The following is a 24,304-nucleotide window of genomic DNA, read 5'->3' on the forward strand; positions in this document are numbered from 1 at the left end:
ATATCAAATTAATCACATGTCAATAATAATTTAATCTTTGAAACCAAGAAACTGTCACAAATTTCTCTTTACTTTGACCTTCCAAGTCTGATAGATAAATTTATTTTTTGTTAGGTTTCATTGTCTTATTAATGGTAAAAGTATTAGCACTTCAGCATTTGTTTACTGGAAAAATGTGGACAGCTTGCATTGGAGTAGCAATGATTAATTTTTAAATGGTTGAATCAACATCAAGGAAACTAAGATAACATGAATGTATGTGTTTCTTAATATTTAATAGGAAACTAAAATGAGTTCATTTGTAACAAAACAGTTCATATCAAACTTCAGTACAATTAAGTACAATGATATTTATAAATTTTATTTCATGAGCCACAGATATGATTTTTCAAATGACAGGCTCAAACTGCACTTTATCAAGTACTGATGCACAGCGTCTAAAATGTCATCTTAACAATCCCTTTTTTCTTAAAAGTGACTGGCTGATTACTTTGGTTGTAATTAGTTACATGCATACTACACAAGTACAAATAAATATATTGAAAAATTATTTTCACAAACACATAACATGAAAATATAAAATTTTCTTACAAATTTCCTATTTAAAATGGAGTAACAATGCAAAAACATATACATTTATCTAATCTCATTGATTGCACATTAATATCACAAACAAAAAACAAAATGGGAACATTGTAAATAAACACTACATAGGAAAAGGAGAGACGGTCACTAGGACACACTAATGTAAGTAGCAGATGGTACGTGGATACAGGAAGAGGCATACTTTTCTTTAGGTGCTGTATTTAAGAAATATTTAAAACAAAAGATTCAAATTTCTCTCATCCCTGGAGATTCACACGTCTTGTGTTTTCTTAGGTTATTGATCAAGGACAAAGAAAACAAATAATTTCTACCATTGGTTCTAACACTATCATTATAAGCAAACTTCACGAAATTACTTCAAGTAGTAAGAAGCTGTATACTGTAACAGAAACCAACTTTGAAAATCACTGGACTCAAGAACACATATGGGGTACCCTCACCGAGATACATGGAAAACTAAGCAAACAAGTAAACCAAATACATGGGGTCTGGTTTCTACCATTCAACGCAGTACTACTACAGTTAATGTTTCAAAAAATTATGTATCTACTTTGATGCACAGTTTTAAAAACAACAGACTGCTAAAGTTACATGTTCCTTTCTGATATGTAAACATACGTTCTTAATTGTGAGAATCCACAGCCAAATAAACTTGTGAAACAAAATTAATGCAGAATACAATGCTACTTGAGAAGTTCAAAAAACACAAAAGAATCTAGAAGGAATCAAGTCTTCAGTGTAGCACTAAAGTAATTTTTTCATTTAGAGAGAATGGCCTAAAGAAATCTTTCATCCTAAACACCACACAATCTAAAGCATAGTATCAAAACTGAACACTACAAATGTAAAGTTAGGTGACACCTAAAGGAAAAAATCAGTAATAGTGGAACTTTTATATAGCTCAACGAAACTATCAAGAATTTTGAAACACCTCTTTCAGGAGCTGACCAATAGGAAAGAAGTATAGGCAGATTGGGTGAGAATACAAACAGGAAGGGTGACACATATTTGAGCATTAAGTCAAGAAGCAATTAACTACCAAAAAACAGTGCACACAGGTTACATTTGTTCCAATCTGGGTTTCATTCCACATACCTTTTGGCTTCTAATTGGATATTTGGGTTTCATTTGTTATTTTACATTGCCTCTTTTACAAAACGCCTTTGTTCCTTTTTCATCTCGTGCACATATGCTATAATTTGGTTGGCAGTTCACAATCTTCTGTTTATAATGAGTCTGTCTGAGCAATAGTTCCACTACTGCTGATCAGCCTTTTTTATAACACATTTATAAATCACAGTAGTGGTGTGTTAAAATGGAAATTCAATACATGTTTTAAAATAAATAACAACTAAGAGAAAATATTCTCCTGCATTTACATGCAAGTGATAGCTCTCCTATAAGTTTAGCATAATAAATGAAATACCCTTTTCAACTACACTTTAGTTTTTTCTGACTAGGCTATCACATCTGACTAACTGTCAATTATGTATTCAATTTCTAGATCTAGAAATTATTTATAAATGACAGTACAAAAAACTTTAAACAATATGAGTCAAACTGCAAAACACAGTAGCTACTGAACTTCAGTACACTGTACAACAGTAGATGGTGTTTAAACCTCAGGAGCAAAATCCATTTCAATCATTATAGTAAAGAGTTTTCACATCACATCACACATTAATTAGTAGTTCAATCACTGACAGCTGCCTCCTTAGAAACAGTGAGATCACCAGCTGTTGCAGTAGGAATGTAGTGTTTGGTAAACGAGCAAACAATTCCTGAGCTTGGATGCAAAATTTCAGTTCGGCACACATTATCATCAGTCTGATGAAGAATAACCTGTAAAAGTAAGCCAACTCGTCAGTAGAAAAATGTTCTGCATCCAGAATTTACTTCTGTTGGACGGTATAGTTTGACTGGTAACCACCAGTTTCTAGAGACTGAGCACTGTCAATGCTGTAACCAGTTATGCTGTCAGGACTCTGCAGTGAAGCTGCATACAATGGGTTTACCGGAGTTGTCCCATTGTCAAACTGGGTGCTGTCATATACACTGTTATTCTGTGAAAGGAAAATTATCGTACACAGTCTTAATTAAAAAATAAAAACAAAGATACATACATTTACAGCCACTAATAGGTAAGGTAAATGAAAACTACCCTGAAAGCCCACAAGAAGTGAGAGGTGTTTTGCAGCCTGCTGATGGGATAGATTTTCACCTGTATCCCTGAATGAAATGACGAACAAGTCAAAAGATAAATACATATTTTTACAATTACTTCCACTTTGAGAAACAGACAGTGAACTTAGACAGTACACATGGTTGATTACTTCACAGTTTACTTTTAACAGCACTAAGTCATAAGGTAAGAGAGGAGTGCTAAAGGTCTATTTCTGTTTTGGCCTGCAGTGTTTTGCATATTTGAACAGATATGCTGGATAACTGTCCTGCATTAGTTGCCTTGTACTAGAGGAATCTAGCCCTGGACCAGAATACAGTATGTTACTTTTCTGGGTATTAGTTTGTATTTCAGTAAGTTTCTTTTTAAATATTTGATTATTGGAAGGGTATATTAGACACTATAGCATTTGATAAATATATTTAAGTAGTAATGATCATGGAGTCGCACCACACTTTTTTTCCATTGTAACGGTTACAGTTATTCCACTTCACCCACAACGATTTTTGCTTTGCTGCTTTATAAAGGCCAATTCTCTTAGGGTACATTATGTAATGATTTCTGCACAATTTTGAAACTGGGTTAAGAAATATTAAAAATTTTATGTGAGATATGTTAAGATGGATATCAACTTATTAACAACAATATGAATCAAGAAAGATCACCATGTAGAGGAGGTATTCTGAGCAGACAGGCACTTTTAAAACTAGACTAAGCTATTTAACACAGTCCTCTTGAGATTTAAGGACTGAAAGAGGACTGTGTCCAACAGTTTAGTCTTCTTTTAAATGTGCCTGTGTTAGTGAATGCTTCCTCTATATGGAAAGTAGCAGTCTTTCCCAATTTTATTACTGTTATTCCCACTGAGATTTCCATTTTTTATTCAACATCTTACCTGGTTAAGAAATGTGGCTCTGCCAACTTCAGAAATGTGACAGCGATTATGCCTATGTCTCAATCTTGATCATCTCAAAACAGTGATGTGTTATTAAAACAACAACACACACACACACACACACACACACACACACACACACACACACACACACAGAGTCAGGCTTTAATGTACGGCAGTTACTTCATCAAAGTATTCAGGAGCATGCCTCTATAAAACTTTTAATCCTTTATAGACTTGTGGTTAAGTTTTTGACCACGTGAAGTAAGGGTCATCATTTATCATTTTACCGATTTATGGTCAGATTTGATCTATGTGTCTGCAGTATCTCAGCAGTAACACTTTGTGAGTGAAACAGTAGGCATACTTCTCAGATGATGGTAGAGGTTCACTATTACTGTGGTTAACAAATAGCCACAAAGCATTCCCTATGACATCTGGTGTACTGGGTGCCTTTTTAGGTGTAAGGGGGGGAGAGGGGGGGAGAGGGGGGAGAGGGGGGAGAGGGGGGAGAGGGGGGAGAGGGGGGAGAGGGGGGAGAGGGGGGAGAGGGGGGAGAGGGGGGAGAGGGGGGAGAGGGGGGAGAGGGGGGAGAGGGGGGAGAGGGGGGAGAGGGGGGAGAGGGGGGAGAGGGGGGAGAGGGGGGAGAGGGGGGAGAGGGAGAGGGGGAGGGGGAGGGGGAGAGGGAGAGGGGGAGAGGGGGGGAGGGGGAGGGGGAGGGGGGAGGGGGAGGGGGAGAGGGGGAGGGGGGAGGGGGAGGGGGAGAGGGGAGAGGGGGAGGGGGGAGGGGGAGGGGGAGAGGGGGAGGGGGGAGAGAAGGAGAGGGGGAGGGGGGAGAGGGGGGAGGGGGAGAGGGGGGGAGGGGGGGAGTGGGGACGGGGGAGGGGGGGAGGGGGGAGAGGGAGGTGGAGAGAGAGTGTGTGTTACACATTTAGATTTCAGCTAAAGCCCTCTTCAGAAAAGAGAAGAAAACACACACACACACACACACACACACACACACACCCCCCTCACAACTGGCACCTAGGGCAGCTTGGACATGAATGCAAATGTCGTGTTGAATGAAAGCAGCAATCTGGTGTGAGACAAGGAATGGAGAGGGATAGGAGGGGGTGGGGGTGGAGATGGGGGGAGAGCACTGTGCAGTGGAGACTGCAAGGACTAGATGAAGGCATGACAAGACTGCTGGTGCAACATCAGGAGACTGTGGGGCACGGAGGTAGGGGGTGGTGTGAGGAGGGGGGGGGGATGCGAGCAGTGAAGGGGATGAGAGGAGCAAGGAAGGGGAAAGACAGGTGGGTATGTTGGCAGAAGGTAGTCCATAATGAGGGTGAGGGGACATAAAGAGGGAGGTGGTGATAAGGCAGAGAGGGTGGAAGCTGTTGGGTGGAGGGTGTGGGGACAGCAGGTTACCATATATTGAGAGCGCGATAATTCAGAGAGCAGAGAATGTGTTGTAAGTTCAGATAAGATGGTGGTGGAGGAGAGGGTCTGGATGGCCCGGGCTGTGAAGCAGTAACTGAAATCAAACATGTCATGTTGAGCTGCATGTTGTGCCACAGGATGTCTATCAGGATCTTTGCCATAATCTGGCAGTGGCCATTCATCCTGGTGGACAAACAGTTGGTAGTCATACTGATGTAGAAAGCTGTGAAATGGCTGAAGCATAATTGGTATATGACATAGCTGCTTTCACAGGTGGCCCAGCCTCTGATGGGGAACGATAACCCTTGGACAGGACTGGAATAGAAAGTGCTGGGTCAGTGGATTGGGCCGGAATGACACCTGGATCTTCCACAGGGATATGTCCTCTGTAGCAAGGTGGCTTTGAATGGGAGTGGTGAGGGATGGATTAGGGTGTTGTGGAGGTCGGGTGGGTGACAGACCATCATTTGGGGGGGCACGTGAGAAGGATCTTAGGTAGCATGTCTCTCTTTTCTGGGCAATATAATAGGTAATCAAAGCCCTGACAAAGGATGTGGTGCAGTCTTTCCAGTCCACAGTTGAACTGAATGATGAAGTGGCCATTCCTTTGTAGCTGCTTCTTGGGCATGGTGGGACAATTGGAGGGGGGGGGGGGGGGTGGAACAGTTTGTGGACTAGGGCTAGGGAAGTTCTTGTCACCATGCTCTGGCACAGCCACGGGCAACCGCATGGTGCCCTCCTATGCCGACCTCCTTATGAGACATCTATAGGAAACCTTTCTTGCCTCTAAAAACCCTAAAGCCATGGTCTGGTTCAAGTTCACTGATGATACCTTTATGGTCTGGACTCAGGCCCAAGACACCATGTCCTCACTCCTCCATTACCTCAACTCTGGTCCTCCTCAACCAAGTGTGCATCCTTCCTGGACAGTGACAACCACCCCAATCCTTCCACTATCCCCTGAAATCAGCTACAATAGAGTGCTCCCTTAGTCACCCAGTACCAGCCTGGACTGGGACAACTATATCACATCCTTTGTCAGGGCTTTGATTATCGATATCATGGCCTGAAATGAGGGAAATCCTACCAGACATCATTCCCACCCCTGTGAAAGTGGTGGTCTGTCACCCACTCAAGCTCCACAACATCTCAGTCCATCACTAGGTCACTTCCAATTCTAACCCCTCCCCACAGGAATCATATCCCTGTGAAATAACTGTCCAATGCACCCATTCAGAGTGCTGAGCATGCTGCTGCTGATAAAAGTGACAGTAGTATTTTCACTCCCAGTGGTATATTAAGATCATCAGTCTTTCCTTCATAAATCTCTGAGTGGAAAGTGGAGGGGGGGTCCATGGAGGAGAGAATCAGAGAACTACTACTAACTATTTCTCTGAAACTATTTCAGTTCTATCACAGGACTATCTTACACCACCAGAAGCCGTGCCTCCTTTAAAGCAGCCATGTCGTACACCAGCTCTGCTGCAATCATTGCACAGCTTTCTATATTGTAATGACTACCAACCAGACATCCTCCAGGACAAACAACTGCTGCCAAACTTTGGTCAAGAGCATGGTAGAGCACCCTATGGATCAACATGCAGCTGAACATAGTATGCTTGATTTCAAGGACTGCTTCACAACTTGGGCCATCTGGATCCTCCCCTCCACCACCAGGTAACCTAAACTGCACAAATGGGAATTATCCTTCTCTGTTCCTGATATTATCCCAGTCTCTACCTCTGGCAACTTACTATCATCACTCCCTCCACTCAACAGCTTCACCCCCTCTGTCCTATCACCTCCTCCCTATTCACACTCACTCACCCTCTTTTTGTGGCAGCCTCTGCGAACACACCTTTCCCCTTTCCTGCTCATCTCGTTTTCCACTCCCCCCCTCCCCACATATGCCTCCCCCTATCTACCTGCCACACCGCCTCTTGATTCTGCACATGGCAGCCTTGTCATTCCTCCATATAGTTCCTGCATGTTCCACCAAACAGTACTCCTCTCTCCTTCCATCCATACACTGCTATCCTCCATTCACCCCACTCCAGATTGCTCCTTTCATTCATTATGACAGTTGTATTCTGGTCTGAGTTGCCAGAGGTAGTGGTCTGGAGCATTATGGGTAGGGCCCTCCAATCAGCTCAGGATTTTGACAATCTAATGCACCAATCTGACAGAATTAGGCACAATATCCCTCTGTGGGACATCCAACACCACCATCAATCAATGTCAAGCTGAATAACTACTTGCCTAAGAGTCAGAGGTGGACCAATGTGGTGAAGCTCTTTCCCTTTAATAAATCATTCAGTTTCTCTGAAATTATCATAATTTGTTTGTCTGTATATGTACATCACATGGCCGGACAGAAGTCAAGATGATACTTATTCACAACTCCCTCTGATGTCTACTGATGATGCTCGTGCCAGGAACGCCAATGAAACTGTGTATGCCAATTGAACACTGACTGTCCAAGAGATTTCAGAAGAATGAAACATTTCAGTTGGGTCATGGCATGAAATCCTGACACAGCATCTTCGAATGCATTGTGTTGATGACAAGTTCAATCCACAGCTCATGAGTCAAGACCAGAAAGACATTCGCCACGCAACCTGAAGAGCTTTTAATAGCACAAATGAGAATGAGATGTTCCTTACGAGAATCATAACTGGTGATGAGATGTGGGCCAATAGTTATGATGTTGAGACCAAGGTTCAGTCTTCACAATCGGATGGGAAAGGTTCTCCAAGACCAAAAAAAGATCATCAGGTCAGATCAAATGTCAAAGCCATTCTAGTAAGTTTTCTTTAACTTTGAAGGATTAGTTCATCATGAATTCATGCCACAGGGACAAACTTTTAATCCATGTTAAAACTGGGACAAGTTGCAATGCCCGTGAGGAAATTTGAGAAGGAAATGGTCCAAAATGTGGCGAGACAATTCATGACACTTGCAACATGATAATGCACCCACACATTCATCGCTGTTGGTGCATGAATAATGCACAAAAAAATAAAATCACTATGCTACCTCCTCCTCCGTACTCTCCAGACTTTTTTCTTTCCAAAATTTAAAACCCCATTGTAAGGATGAAGATTTGCAATGACAGACGACAAAAGAAAATTCGCAGACGGCGCTTCACGCGATTCAGCAAGAGGCGTACCAGGACTGCTTCCGGAAGTGGAAACGGTGTTGGAAGCAGTGTATCAATCATGGAGGAGAGTATTTCGAAGGAGACCATGCACAATAAGTAAAAGATAAGAGTAGAAAAATTTATGGAAAAGTTCTAGAATTTTCAAAACAGACCTCATATGTCTGAAATTTGCATAAATTATAAAGGATTTTCACGCTTCAGTTTTATTATTTAGCTGAAACTGCACACTATTTCTTTAGAGGCAACTGTGTATTTCTGCCCTTGATACTTTTTCTCTTGCAGACAATTATCATCAATTTATTCTGTTGTCAATCATACCTTTGAACCAGCTGGGAAACACATTCAGAAGTGAAATACATAAAATAAAAAGTACATTGTGTGTTCACAATCTTTATGTTCAATGTAAACAATGCCAGACGGATAAAGTCAAAAACTGTATTTGATGTGGACTTTATGAATGTATAAGATAATTTCTCTCTGAATAAAGTATTACCATTGATTTTTAATACCATTAAAAAGTTATTCTAATGGGGGTATGCTTTTCTTGGTCTAAGTTCCTCTATTTAAAAAAGTGTTTATCTGGAAAGGTACATGATCCAGCTCAGCTTAAGTGACAATATCTGCCGATTGAAGACTGGGGCAGTAACTTGGGTGAGGAAGGATGCAAGGAAGGTGGAGGGCATATCTTCCTAACTTGCTCTCCCAGCCACTAATTCTTCCACTGGTATATATGTATTTTCAGTCTAAAGCTACTTTCTTTGTAAAGGAGTTCATTTCCATCAACTATACAATTTAATGTAGTGCATTTTGTTTGCAATCTGCATCATCCCTAATAATTTTAGTGAACAGTCTTCTATACTAGACTGCACATACTAGCCTTTACGGACTTATACTTTAGCTTACCTGGTATATATAATCTGAGTCAGTCTTCAACGATGAGAAAGATTGCTGATGAGGAAGCGAAACTGTATCATCTTCCATGTTGTCATCAACTTGCGCTTTGTATGAGAACATTATACTTGGCTGAGAGATGCTAAGGAAGAAAAATAACAAAATAAACAACTATACAAATACAGGATTAAATTAACTATTTGGTTATGTTAAATTTTACAGGCAAATATTTTTTTTATTTCATTGGAAAAAGTTGTCCCTAAGGAAACAACATTCCTCACTAATAAGATAAAAGCTGGTGCTTAAATTCACTAGATCATACAAACTCAAATATTTTCATAATTAAAAAGCCTAGCTGATTCTTTAAAAAATATCACTGCAGACTCAAACTAAAACAAACAGCTGAAAAATTACAAGAGAAAGACCTTAATAAAGGCATTCTACTATACACAAGAAGAACAATTAGGAAACAAAGACTAATAACCAAAAGAATCTGAGGTGACAAGACTATAATCAGCTGGTTTGCTCATTGTCACATCTTACTAAAAAAATAAAGTGACAGCCAAAGTTTTGAAGCTAATGACCAAGAACAATTATACAGTTTTACATTTAGATGCTAGAGGGTGACTAACCAAAAACAGTCATTAAATAATTTAAGAAATTTTAGGAGTACAGGCAACAACCCATAGAATAGTAGAGGTGGTGACTCATCAAAAGCTAAATGCTAAATGCCCCTATTTTCTAAGATAAGTCATAGGTCAGTATTGCCTCACGTGTTCCAACATTTCTACAGAATCCAAACTGATCTTCCCTGAGATCGGCTTCTACCAGTTTTTCCATTCGTCTGTAAAGAATTCGTGTTAGTATTTTGCAGCTGTGGCTTATTAAACTGATAGTTCAGTAATTTTCACATCTGTCAACACCTGCTTTCTGGAATTATTATGTTCTTCTTTAAGTCTGAGGGTATTTCGCCTGTCTCATACATCTTGCTCACCAGATGGTAAGAGTTTTGTCAGGGCTGGCTCTCCCAATGCTATCAGTAGTTCTAATGGAATGTTGTAAACTCCCAGGGCCTTGTTTTGACTTAGGTCTTTCAGTGCTCTGTCAAACTCTTCATGCAGTATCATATCTCCCATTTCATCTTCATCTACATCCTCTTCCATTTCCATAATATTGTCCTCAAGAACATCGCCCTTGTATAGACCCTCTATAAACTCCTTTCACCTTTCTGCTTTCCCTTCTTTGCTTAGAACTGGGTTTCCATCTGAGCTCTTGATATTCATGCAAGTGGTTCTCTTTTCTCCAAAGGTCTCTTTAATTTTCCTGTAGGCAGTATCTATCTTACCCCTAATGAGATAACCCTCTACATCCTTACATTTGTCCCCTAGCCATCCCTGCTTAGCCATTTTGCACTTCCTGTCGATCTCATTTTTGAGACATTTGTATTCCTTTTTGCCCGCTTCATTTACTGCATTTTTGTATTTTCTCCTTTCATCAATTCATCTCTTCTGTTACCCATGGATTTCTATTAGCCCTCGTCTTTTTACCTACTTGATCCTCTGCTACCTTCACTATTTCATCTCTCAAAGCTACCCATTCTTCTTCTACTGTATTTGTTTCCCCCATTGTTGCCTAACGTTCCCCTAATGCTCTCCCTGAAACTCTTTACAACCTCTGGTTCTGTCAGTAGCAAATGTATAATGTTTCTGTTTCAGATAGTGGCCTAAGGCTGAAAGTTTACAATCATGCATGAAATAAAGAGAACGGCAGCTAAAGGCATCATGAAATCATTAAAAAAATTCATCACAGCTGCAGACCCGATTGCAAGGACAATTACAAATTTAAATGTTAGGATGTCTTTTCTGAAGATATTTGTATGGAGTTTAGCCTGGTACAGAAGAGAACCAAGGATGATAAAGAGTTCAGTCAAGAAGAGAATAGGAGCTTTCGAAATCTCATGCTACATGAGACAGCTGAAGACTAAATTATGGGTAGATCAAATGGAAAATACTACATTGAAAAGCAGAAAAAATTTATGACAACTTAACAAAAAGAAGGGATTGGCTGACTGGATACACCCCGAGACATCGAGGAATTGCCAGTTTGGTAATTAAAGTAAGTGTGATGAGCAAAACGGCAGAGGGAGACCAAGACATGAGTACAGTAAGCAGATTCAGAAGGCTGTAGGTTGCAGTAGTTATGCAGAGATGATGAAGCTCCCACTCAATAAACTAGTATGGAGAGCTACATCAAATCAGTTTTTGGACAGAAGACCATCACTGCTGCCACACAACAGCGAGGTTTCTTCTATACAGTTTGTAAACAGGATGTATAAGAAGGTGCCATGTGTATACCCATGGCCGTGCTACAAATCTGATTGTGTATCTTCAGTTGAGAAAAGCTTGTATCCAATCTCAGCTCTCTCAAGATAAGATTTCTAATTTTTAGAGGTGTGCACACATTTACTTTTCACCACGTGTGTGTGTGTGTGTGTGTGTGTGTGTGTGTGTGTGTGTGTGTGTGTGTGTGTGTGAAGTCAACCGTTCTAAAGGACACTAGTCAAAAAAGTAAGTTATTTCTGCAAATCCTCAAATACCTCATCAGTTTATGGGTCTAAGAATGGTGTGGTTTGCCTGAGATGATTGGACAAGTTGTTTTACATTAGACAAGTTGTTTTACCCCAGAAAAAACTAGTCAGTCACCATTAACAGACAAAATTTTGTTCAGATGAAAAGTAACCTACAATTACTGAATAAGTTTCTGTGAGACATATTGCAATGTTAGCCAATAAAGAGTTATTAAAGTTAGAAATTCCAGATGATTGTAATTCTCAAGGCCTATACAATTTTTGATGTTTTAATTGGATCACGAGTTGAACTGGCTAAACATGAAGATGCAGCCATGAAAACATGGATAAGATAAAATGCCAAGGCCATGTTCCCGATTTCCTCATCAGCAGACAAAAATCAAATGCAAAATCTGTTTGTTTGTGAGGTAGCACATGGAATGTGGACCAAGGCAAGATTTACACATGACCAACAATCACAAGCAAGTAAGTTGACTTTAACACAGAATTTTTGTGAATATCGGATGGACATGAATGATCCAGTTGTAGTACATGTAGCTAAAACTGAAAACCTGTCACTGTAGCTGGGGAAGGTAGAAGAACTGTATTATGAAGTGGATTTGAAAACTGCAAGTATATACTGACGTCAGCTGTATCATGCATTAACGACATATGAAAATTTGTGCTGGAGCGGGACTCAAACCCGGAGTTTCCTCATTACTGCAAGCCGTCACCTTTACCACGTTGGCTATCTGTGAGCAACTCGCAAATCAAATCAGACTTCAATATGTTATGTCTGTCCATACCCCTGTGCTTGCACTTCATACTTCCCACACAGGGAGGGAGAAATTTTTTATCATCATTTTAGCATTTAGAGGTATATTTACTAATGATTTACACTCCTCAAACTCCTATTCTGTCGAGGAGCTCCTGGAAGAGCTAAAAAATTAAGCAAATTCCCATGTTACATTGTTGATTTTCTTTATTTAAATTTACGACTTGTCACCTGAATGTTTTTTTATATTTCATTTTATCTGTTTCTAATATCGTGTTATAAATTCATGTATTGACTCATTCCATGACCATGGAGACTTCTCCTTAATTTGGTCCCACGGAACAATAAATAAATAAATATTTGCACTTGTACAGTGTTTACAGATTACACTACAGTGTTCTTCACACGTCTCTCCCCATACAGTAATCACAAAGCGCGAGCATAGGCACAAATGTGACATGGAAGGTTGGGTTGATCCAGGAGGTGTGCATGGATAGCTGATGGGATTAAGGCGACTGATTGCGGTAAGCAGGAAATACAGGTTCGAGTCCTGGTACGGCACACATTTTCGTGTGTGATTAATAAAACTTCCACCTAGCATCAATACATATATGCAATTTGTGAATCCAACAAACTTGCCTTGGACATGGATGGATAAAATGGAATACGAAAACTGCAAAGGACAAACGGCACACAATTTAGAAATTTTAATTTTGGATCTTGGAATATTCAGAGCCTGTATAGACCAGGAACCATTCAGACTATGGTCTCAGAAACTAACAGATATAAACTGGACCTGGTGGCAGTGCAAGAGACAAGATGGTTCGGAGAAGGAACTCACAAAGAGGATGGATACACACTATTCTACAGTGGATGTGTAGATAAACACCAATTCGGGACTGGTTTTGTAATACACAACAAAGCAGCAAATTAAGTGAAGGAATTCAAAGCTGTTAACAATAGAATATACTAAATAGTACTTGGAAACGAAGTGTCAGACATCACATTCATCAATGTTCAAGCCCCAACTGAGGATCAAACAGATGAGGAAAAGGAAGAGTTCTATGACCAACTAAAACAAACAATTGAGAGCACACCAACCAGAAATATCAGGATTGTGCTGGGAGATTTTAATGAAAAAGCAGGAAAACAAGAATTCTACATACCAACTATAGGAAGGCACAGTTTGCATGATGAGACCAATGAGAATGGTCAGAGGATTATCAACTTAGCTATCTCAAACAACCTGAGAGTAAGTTCAACTTACTTCAAACACAAGAGAGAACGTGGTGTTCACCGGATGGAAGAACCATCAACCAGATAGATCACATCTTGGTGGACTAGCGCTATAGCCATAGAGTCATGGATGCCAGTTCGTATAGAGGAGCTGAATGTGTGTCAGACCACTTCCTCATTGTGTGCAGGCTTAAACTCATGTTCACCTACATGCATAAGAAGGGGACACTAGAACCTGCTTTGAATGTTGAGAAACTACGAGAAAGTGCCATTAAAGAACAATATGCTATAGAAATCAACAACTGTTTTGAGGTCCTAGAGACCCTAGAACCAAGAGAGAACATGGAGGAAATATGGGAAGAAATAAAGTCCATGGCACTAAGTGTAGCGCAGGATATATTGGGAAGAAAGAAGATAATGAAGAAGAGGAAATGGTTCAATGATACACACCAGAAGGCTACAGAAAAGAGAAGGAAGATGAGAGAGAAGTGGCTAGCTGACAGGGAGATTGAGCAGAAAAGGGAACATTTTATCAACATCAGAAGGGAGACAAAACGAATCCTAAGAGCAGAGAAGAGAATATGTCTAACCAGTTTGCTAGAACAAGCTGAGGCAGACAGCCAAAACAAGAACTCAAGGCAATTCTTCCAATACATAAAAAATCGGAAACTTGGATTTCAGAGCCCAACTTTTTTCATTAGAGATAAGAACGGCAACTTGATAAATGACAAGGAAAGAATTGTAGAAAGATGGAAAGAATACTTCTCAGAACTGTTGAATCGCCCAGATCAAGATGGGATATTACCTCCAAACACTATGGAGGAAAGAAAAGATGAAGAATGGGAAGTTAGGGAAGAAGACGTGAAGATCGCAGTCAAAGGACTCGGAAACAACAGAGCCCCAGGGGAGGACAAAATAACATCAGAATTAATCAAGGAAGGAGGTGAGAGGGTTGGGTTGTTTCGGGAAGGAGACCAGACAGCGAGGTAATCGGTCTCATCGGATTAGGTAAGGACGGGGAAGGAAGTTGGCCGTGCCCATTCAAAGGAACCATCCCGGCATTTGCCTGGAGTGATTTAGGGAAAACACGGAAAACAGAAATCAGGATGGCCGGACGCGGGATTTAACTGTTGTCGTCCTTAATGCGAGTCCAGTGTGCTAGCCACTGCGCTACCTCACTCTGTGAGGGAGGTGAGAGCTTACACTTAGAGATATATAAACTGATCCAGTTGATATGGGAGAAGCAGACACTGCCAGAAGAATGGAAATTGGCTATAATATGCCCAATATACAAGTAGGGAAGCAAAATGGAATGTGATAACTACAGAGGAATCAGCTTGTTGAATGTAACATAGAAGGTGCTGCCCATCATTATCCTACGAAAATTGCAACCATTCATAGAGAACAACATACAGGAGTACCAAGCTGGCTTTCGACCAAACCAATCGACAATAGATCACATTTTTACACTAAGACAATTGTTTGAAAAACATTGGGAATATGATAAAGATATCTACAGCCTGTTTGTCAGTTTTCAACGTGCATATGACAGCATCCACAGGAATAGCCTATACAATGCAATGTGGGGCTTCAGAATCCCTGAGAAGCTAGTGAGAATGGTGCAAGCTTATATGGAAGGGTCAAAGGCAGCAGTACGTTTCCAACGAGCTACATCAGAAACATTCGAGACTGAAACATGCCTCAGACAAAGGGATGGTCTCTCGTGTCCTGTTCAGTGTCATCGTAGAGAAAGTAATAAAAGAGTGCAGGCAACAGGAATGGGCTGGAGTAGAGACGGATGGTAACTTCAATTGTCTCGCATATGTAGATGACATAGTACTATTAAGTGAATCAAAGCACAAGTTGAAAGAAATGTACCAGAAAATGGACAATTATGCACAGAAGGTAGGGCTCAAAGTGAATTGAGACAAAACAGAGTTCACGCAATTAGGAAGAAGACAAGAGCAGGTAGAATTTCTTAAGATAGATGGCAAGAGGTTGAAGAGAGTAGACCAGTTCAAATACTTGGGATCTTTGTTTACCATGGACAACATAAAAATGGACATCAAGGAAAGAATAGCAGCGGGAACGAAATGCACGCATTCCCTCACAGAGACACTTGGCTCTAAACGATCTCAGTGAACACTAAGATGAAAATCTACAACACAGTGCTATGCCCAGCAGTAATGTACGGTTCAGAAACATAGAGCATGACTACGTGAGAAAGGGAAAAACTACTAATATTTGAAAGAAGAGTAATGAGGAAGATATGAGGACCAGTTTTAGATAACGGAGAATGGAGGAGAAAAAACGAGGAAATCTACCTTCTGATGCAACAACCAACTACCCTACTGAAGATAAACAGCAAAAGAATACAATGGGTGGGCCATGTAGCCTGTATGCCAGGTGGAAGACAGGTGAAGATGACACCAGCGGGGAAACCAAACACCAAACGCCTCATTGGACGACCAAGGTAGCGCTGGATGGAAGACCTGGCGAAGAACCTAGCAGCCCTGGGAATTGAAGACACCTGGAGAAACTGGGCACAAAACAGGAAGGAATGGAGTCAGTTTGTGGAAGCAGCGTGTGGTCTGCAGGGCCTGTGATCATTGAATGTCTATCTATCTATCTAATAATATTTACAGCAACTGAATTGCTGTAACAGTGTTTTTTCTTTCAGGCAATCACTGCATCATTCCTTTTATGCCTCACTAACTACATCCTCACACACAACCACCATTCCCTTGACTGGAAAATGACAAGTTATTTAAAGATTTGCAGAGAGAAATAACATTTTTTTTATTAATTAAATATCTTAATTTATTTGACTAGCACCCCTTACAACAGTTGAATTACAATTAAGAATAAGCAATGATGAAAAGCAAAGAGTAAACACATTTCATCTCTGAAAATTTTGAGAGTATTGAAACTAAATGCAAGCATGCATAACTATTTCAACACTCCCAGTGATTTAGTGATTGTATTTGTCCTTTTACAATATCAATCTCTGAATGCAAATTAATTAAGTTTTGATACAAGATTTCCTGCATAAACAGCATCACATAAACCTACTAGTTTTACTTCACTCCCAGTGTTATGCTCTATACCAGCAGTCGTCAATTGTTTTTTCTCAAGAGCCAATACTGACATTGTGGGGTGACACGGAGGGCCACATATGTAACAATCTTCTTAGTATTTGTTAACATACATAAATTAGAATAAATCCTCAGCAGACTAACTTTAGTAAAAGCACAATAAGCTGCCCGCCGACCCCAATGTACTGATCATTGAAAGTCTGAACCATTCGGAACATTTCATCTCGAATGGTCTCTGCCTCAGACTGCTGTTGCCCCAAAGATGTGACATTATAATTGCCTGAGGAAGCGTTATTGTGTTCCCTGACTGAGCGGACGATTATTTGATTAACAACAGTAACTGTGCTCATATGTAAATGGATTATCCAATACGAGATACGATCACAAATGTTTACTAAATGTTATGAACATTAATTTTGCTCCACTCATTGCAATTTATTAAGACAGTCTTAATTTAATTTCATATTCCTGGCTACAAAGTTGTTTCACATTTGAAAATGATGGTTTCTATAACGTGATTCACGAATTCTGTGGCAAAGTTTAAACTGATCAGCCAAAACATTATGACCACCTGCTTAATAGCTTGTTTGTCTGCATTTGGACAAAATAGGTCTCTGATTCTGCGCATCACGAACCCAACAATTTGTTGGAAGGTTTGTGGCGATATATGACATTAGATGCCTATGCTAAGTACATGTAATTCGCGTAATAAATGATTTGTGTACGCGGTTATGGCATCCGATTGTGGTCCTGACGGCTTCCAAAGGGTTTACATCAGGCAATTTGGTCACCACGACATCAACGTGAGTACACAATACCACTCCTCAAACCTCTGTAGCTTGGTTCTGGCTCCGAGACACGGACAATTGCACTGCTGAAAGATGACATTGCCATTGAGGAAGACATCAAGCGTGAAGGAATGCAGGAGATTTGTAACTGTCAGTTTGTCTTCCACAGTTGGTCTGTAAGTGTAGGAGAATGTCTTCCATAGCGTAATACTGATCCCACCAGCCTGCGTCTGTGGCGTGCTGCTCGTTTCTAGCCGATGTTCACGTCGATGACTGCATTTGTGGAGACAACCATCGACCTAATGTAGCAAAATGTGATTCACCCGAAGAGCTGACACTTTTCCATTGATCGACAATTGAATCTCGATGTCATTGGGTCAACTTGTGAACACGTATGGGTGGTCTGCTGCAGGGTTCCACGTTCAACAATGTACGATGAATGGTGTGCTCCGAAACAATTGTGCGACCACCAGCATTGTGCTGTTTTGGCAAGAATGCCACAAGCCACCACCTAACTACTTTACAGAGTAGACAAGCGTACGAACCCTGTGTTCTGTGAAGAATCGTAGACGTCCAATGATTTAGCACCTAGTGGCAGTTTCACCGCCCTCCTTCCTCTTTCTGTGGATACTCACGACAGTAGCAAATGAATATTTGACCATCTTCGCCATTTTCGTGATCTTGTTCACAGACTGTGTAATATTAATCTGCCCTTTGTCAAAGTCACTTATCTCAATGGAGTTCCTCATTTGCAGCCCGTATCTTCGCTAGGGTGATCACTTGTGTGTGTCTGCTCGGCTTACATACTTTTGTTACCGCGTCACGTGCCCGCAACGCCACCACCCGGCATCCAATGCCATGGTTGGCAGTGGTCACAATGTTTTGGTTTATTAGTGTACACCTTAGTAACTGATTGCTAAAGTCGCATACGCCCACGAGTTATCAGTACTGGAAGACAAACAATAATACACTGCTCCTTTCACAATCTATAACTCTGCAGTGGAGTGGCCATGCTACTTACACCTCTACCTATGAGGTAAGTGGCAAACCTTACTGAACCATGGACCTTGCCGTTGGTGGTTGGTTGGTTGGTTGGTAGGTGGGTTTGTGGGATTGAAGGGACCAGACTACTAGGGCCATCGGTCCCTTTTTTCATGTCCCCACAAGAAATAAAAACAAACAAAAAACAATGGAGATGACAAAGGACAAGAAAAACAGAGACCAGAAAAAAGGAATTAAAATCACACAGAGTGTGACAATGGTGGGCCGGAGAAAAAAAAAAACCACGCTAAAAACCCCAGTCTAACATTGTAGGCCAAAGGTCAGACAACTCTCTCTCTCTCTCTCTCTCTCTCTCTCTCTCTCTCTCTCACACACACACACACACACACACACACACACACACAAACACAAACACAAACACAAACACTTGGATCGAGTGATAAAAACCCCCTGCACGAATAAAACTCAAAACTAAATCTGCCATCGCAACGTCATCTGATAAAAGTGCAGGAAGCGTATTAGGCAGCACAAACATCTGCCTGAACAGAGTTAAAAGCTGGCAGTCCAACAAGATGTGGACCACAGTCAAAGCTGACCCACAGCTACATAAAGGTGGGCCCTCATGGCGCAATAAATAGCTAGTGCGTTATCCAGGTGTGGCCAATGTGCAGCTGGCAGAGGACAATAGAGTCCTTGCGAGAGACCCGCAAGGAGGAGCAACACGCACCAGTAGCCTCCTTGATGGCCCGAAGTTTGTGGGGTGAAAGCAGGGCGTGCCATTCTTCACCCCAGGTGCGAAGTACCTTCTGCCCCAAAACTGACCTGAGGTCACTCTCAGAAAGGCCAATCTCCAAGGCTGGTGCACCGACAGCCTGTTTGGCCAGTGTGTCAATACGTTCATTTCCCGGGATGCCTACATGACCCGAGTTCCACACAAAGACCACAGAGCAGCTGCAATGGGCAAGAGTATGGAGGGACTCCTGCATAGCCATCACCAGACGAAGGCGAGGGGAACACTGGTTGATAGCTCGTAAACTGCTCAGGGAGTCACTACAGATAACGAAGGACTCACCTGAGCAAGAGCGGATATACTCTAGGGCACGAGAGATGGCGACCAGCTCGGTAGTGAAAACACTGCTGCCAGCCGGCAATGAATGTTGTTCACAATGGTTCACTAGAGTAAGAGCATAACTGACATGACCAGCAACCACCGAACCATCTGTATAGACAACGTCAGAGCCTTTAATCATTGCAAGGATTGAAATAAAGTGGCGGCAGAGGGCCTCAGGAGGGACTGAGTCCTTCGAGCCCTGTGCCAAATCGCGCCGAAGGCACGGGCGGGGCACACACCATGGGGGTATACGCAGAGGGGCCCGGAAAAGAGGTGGAAGACGGAAAACCTCAAGCCCAGAGAGAAGAGCTCTGACGCGAACCATGATCGTACACCCTAACTGGTGCCACCGTGCCGGAAGATGGACGACCGACTGAGGGAACAGGAGACGATAATTGAGATGCTCGTGTAGCATAAGTGGCCAGTAATCGTTGGCGCTGGAACCGCAATGGAGGGGCACTTGGCTCCACAAGTATGTTGTTCACAGGGCTTGTCTGAAATGCTCCAGTGGTGAGTCGGACCCCGCTGTGAAGGATGGGGTCCTGCAACCGCAATGCGGAAGGGGATGCCAAACGATAAGCCAGACTCCCATAATCTAGACGGGACAGAATTAACGCCTGGTACAGCTATAGAAGGGTAGACCGATCGGCACCCCCAGCTGGTGTGACTCTAGCAACGAAGAGCGCTAAGATGCCGCCAGCACATTTGTTTAAGCTGCCGAATATGAGGCCGCCAAGTCAACCGTGTATCGAAAACCACTTCCAAAAACTGATGCATCTCCACCACAGCAAGAGGTTCGCCATCAAGTTAAAGCCGAGGCTCAAGGTGAACAGTGCGTTGCCGGCAGAAATTCATAACGCATGTCTTGGCAGCCGAAAAATGAAATCCATACGCTACAGCCCAAGACTGCGCCGTTCAGATAGCGCCCTGCAGCTGCCGTTCAGCAGCTGCAATGCCAGTGGAGCTATAGTATATGCAGAAGTCGTTAGCATACGAGGAAGATGAGACAGACGTTCCCACTGCCGCAGCGAGGCCTTTAATTGCAATCAAAAAGAGGCAGACAATATGCAGATCTTTACAGTACCCCATTCACCTGAACTCGGGGGAACTATTGGAGGCTGCAACTTGTAAACGAAAGGAATGAAGCGACAGAAAATTTTGTATGAAAATCGGTAGCGGACGCAGAAGACCCCACCCCAACCATGAAGCATAGAGAGAATGTGATGTTGCCATGTCGTATCGTATGCCTTCCGCATGTAAAAAAAGACGGCGACCAGATACTGATGGCGGGAAAAGGCCATACAGATGGCAGACTTCAGGTGCACCATATTATCGGCGGCAGAGCGGCCCTTATGGAACCCACCCCGAGACGGAGCCAGAAGGTGCCGAGACTCAAGTAGCCAACTCAACCTCCGGCTCACCATGCATTCGAGCAACTTGCACGGAACATCGGTGACGCTAATGGGGCAGTAGCTGTCCGCCTCCAGTGGGTTCTTGCCAGGTTTCAACACGGGGATTACAAAGCTTTCCCGCCATTACGATGGGAACTCACCCTCAACAAGATACATTTGGAAAGGTCTAGGAGATGTCGCTGGCAGTCCACCGAGAGGTGTCTGAGCATCTGACAGTGGATGCGATCTGGCCCGGAAGCCGTATCAGGGCAAGCGGCTGGGGCACTTTGGAATTTTGACTCACTGAACGGAACATTGTACAATTCAGGGTGACGCGTATGAAATGAAAGACTCTGATGTTCCAACCGCTCTTTCAGGGAGTGGAAGGCCAGTGGGTAATTCGCAGAAGCAAAACTCTGAGCAAAATGCTCCGCTAAGCAGTTTGCAATTGTGTCGGAGTCAGACTGCTCCATTCAATGAAGGTGCAGGTATGCTGACGAGGGTCTGATAGCCATAGTCACCTAATCTTGGCCCAAACCTGCGATGGAGAGGTATGGAGGCCAATGCTGGAGACATACCTTTCCGAGCACTCCTGCTTGCATTGGTGAATGAGGCGGCGGGCTCGCGCATGAAGCCGTTGAAAGGTAATGAGGTGTTCCAAGGAGGGATGCCGCTTGTGACGCTGGAGTGCCCGCCTGCAATCTTTAATTGCCTCAGCAATCTTGGGTGACCAACAAGGCACAGTCCTCCGCTGAGGGGACCCAGAAGAACAGGGAATTGCAGATTCTGCAGCAGTAACGATGCCGGTGGTGACCGAGTGAACCACCACATCAATGGCGTCATTGGAAAGAGGCTCAATAGTGGCAATGGAGGAGAACAAGTCCCGGTCAGCCTTATTCATAGCCTATCTGCAGCGGCGCCCAGAAGAGTGATGCTGTGGCAATGACAGAAAGATCGGAAAGTGGTCACTACCACACAAGTCATCATGCACACTCCATTGGACACATGGTAACAAGCTAGGGCTGCAGATCAAAAGGTTGATGGCTGAGTACGTGCCATGTGCCACACTGAAATGTGTGAAGGCACCATTATTTAAAAGAGAAAGGTTGAGCTGTCCCAATACTTGCTCAATGATGCTGCCTCAGCCTGTTGCCACTGATCCACCCCACAGAGGGTTATGGGTGTTGAAGTCGCTCAGTAACAGAAAAGATGGAGGCAATTGGGCTATCAGCACAGCCAGGACACTACATCTACATCTACATCTACATCTACATCCATACTCCGCAAGCCACCTGACGGTGTGTGGCGGAGGGTACCTTCAGTACCTCTATCGGTTCTCCCTTCTATTCCAGTCTCGTATTGTTCGTGGAAAGAAGGATTGTCGGTATGCCTCTGTGTGGGCTCTAATCTCTCTGATTTTATCCTCATGGTCTCTTCGCGAGATATACGTAGGAGGGAGCAATATACTGCTTGACTCTTCGGTGAAGGTATGTTCTCGAAACTTCAATAAAAGCCCGTACCGAGCTACTGAGCGTCTCTCCTGCAGAGTCTTCCACTGGAGTTTATCTATCATCTCTGTAACGCTTTCGCGATTACTAAATGATCCTGTAACGAAGTGCGCTGCTCTCCGTTGGATCTTCTCTATCTCTTCTATCAACCCTATCTGGTACGGATCCCACACTGCTGAGCAGTAATCAAGCAGTGGGCGAACAAGCGTACTGTAACATACTTCCTTTGTTTTCGGATTGCATTCCCTTAGGATTCTTCCAATGAATCTCAGTCTGGCATCTGCTTTACCGACGATCAACATTATATGATCATTCCATTTTAAATCACTCCTAATGCGTACTCCCAGATAATTTATGGTATTAACTGCTTCCAGTTGCTGACCTGCTATTTTGTAGCTAAATGATAAAGGATCTATCTTTCTGTATATTCGCAGCACATTACACTTGTCTACATTGAGATTCAATTGCCATTCCCTGCACCATGCATCAATTCGTTGCAGATCCTCCTGCATTTCAGTACAATTTTCCATTGTTACAACCTCTCGGTACACCACAGCATCATCTGTAAAAAGCCTCAGTGAACTTCCGATGTCATCCACCAGGTCACTCTGCGGAATGTCACCATCCAGTGCAAGATATAGACTGCAGACAGTAACAGTCTGAGGCGTCCACACCTGAACAGCAACAGCCTCTAAAGGTGTCTGTAGAGGGGTAGACTCGCTGTAAAGGGAGTGAAGGACGTAGATGCAGACACCACCAGATACCCTCTCATAAGATGCCCTGTTCCTACAATAACCCTGATAGCCAAGGAGGGCGGGGTTCGCATCGCCGGAAACCAACTTCCTGGAATGCAGAGGAAAGGGTGAAGGCTGAGAAGTTGTCGGAGCTCAGCAAGACGGTGGAAAAAACCGCTGCAGTTCTACTGGAGGATGACATTGTCCATGGCCGAGAAAGGGGTGAAGGGACTGAGGAGGCAGATTAGCCACTGGTCACCTGCTGCCACCAATTGAGTACCTGTGCCAGTGACATCCATTGTGTCTGCGAGTCTGGCAAGATCTAGGTCCTCAGCAGACGCCAGAATCTCTACCTCGCCCTAAGACGCAGAGCTTGTAGGTTGTGGTGGGGTGGGTGCCACCGCAAGTTCCTTCGTTTTAGACGTCTTCTTCTTGGCCTTTTCTCGCTTCTCCTTGAGTTTCACTGGCTGGGAGGGCTTCACCGATTCAGTCGGGACGGAGGAGGATCGTGAAGCCCTACGACCAGCTGCTTGTGGGCACTTATGCCACTGCCGAGCGTCATCCTTCCCCCTTGTGGAAACCCGGGAAGGGAGGGCCCCCAAGGGACCCCTTGCAAGCGAGAGGAGCCGAAGAAGTTGGGCGCTTCTCCAGCTTAGAAGCGGGGACGGACATCCTTGATGGGTGGGGTGGGATGGGGGGGGGGGGGTGTTGCTCCTGAAGTAGGTGGCGCAGGAGGAGCAACAGGGTGGGTAATGCCCCCCATGGGCAAGGGAGCATGTGGAGTACTTGTACGGCACGGTGGGCCAACTAGAATTCGCTGAACTGCTGGGGCTATCACGGTTGTCGTAGCGGCAGCATATGAGGAAGTCATGAGCACAGGATGGAGTTGTTCATATTTCCTCTTAGCCTAAGTATAGGTCAGTCGGTCCAGGGTCTTAT

General features: G+C 43.1%; 1 protein-coding gene across 2 annotated transcripts in view; it reads right to left on the reverse strand.

Moving 5' to 3' along the window:
- Positions 1-266: 266 nt before the first annotated feature.
- The window catches only part of LOC126191007 (transmembrane protein adipocyte-associated 1 homolog), a 128,055-nt gene continuing 104,017 nt past the window's right edge, over positions 267-24,304 (reverse strand). Inside the window, exons 8-9 of one of the 2 annotated variants that reach the window (XM_049931688.1) lie at positions 9,172-9,301; positions 267-2,448 (exon numbers count right to left, since the gene is read on the reverse strand). In XM_049931688.1, the coding sequence (XP_049787645.1) occupies positions 2,299-2,448; positions 9,172-9,301 (280 nt within the window). In that variant the 3' untranslated portion in view covers positions 267-2,298. Of the gene's footprint in view, positions 2,670-9,171; positions 9,302-24,304 lie in introns of both variants that reach the window. The other variant, XM_049931687.1, reaches the window with a different exon arrangement.

The sequence above is a fragment of the Schistocerca cancellata genome, chromosome 6 (genome assembly GCF_023864275.1).
Source record: "Schistocerca cancellata isolate TAMUIC-IGC-003103 chromosome 6, iqSchCanc2.1, whole genome shotgun sequence".
NCBI lineage: Eukaryota > Metazoa > Arthropoda > Insecta > Orthoptera > Acrididae > Schistocerca > Schistocerca cancellata.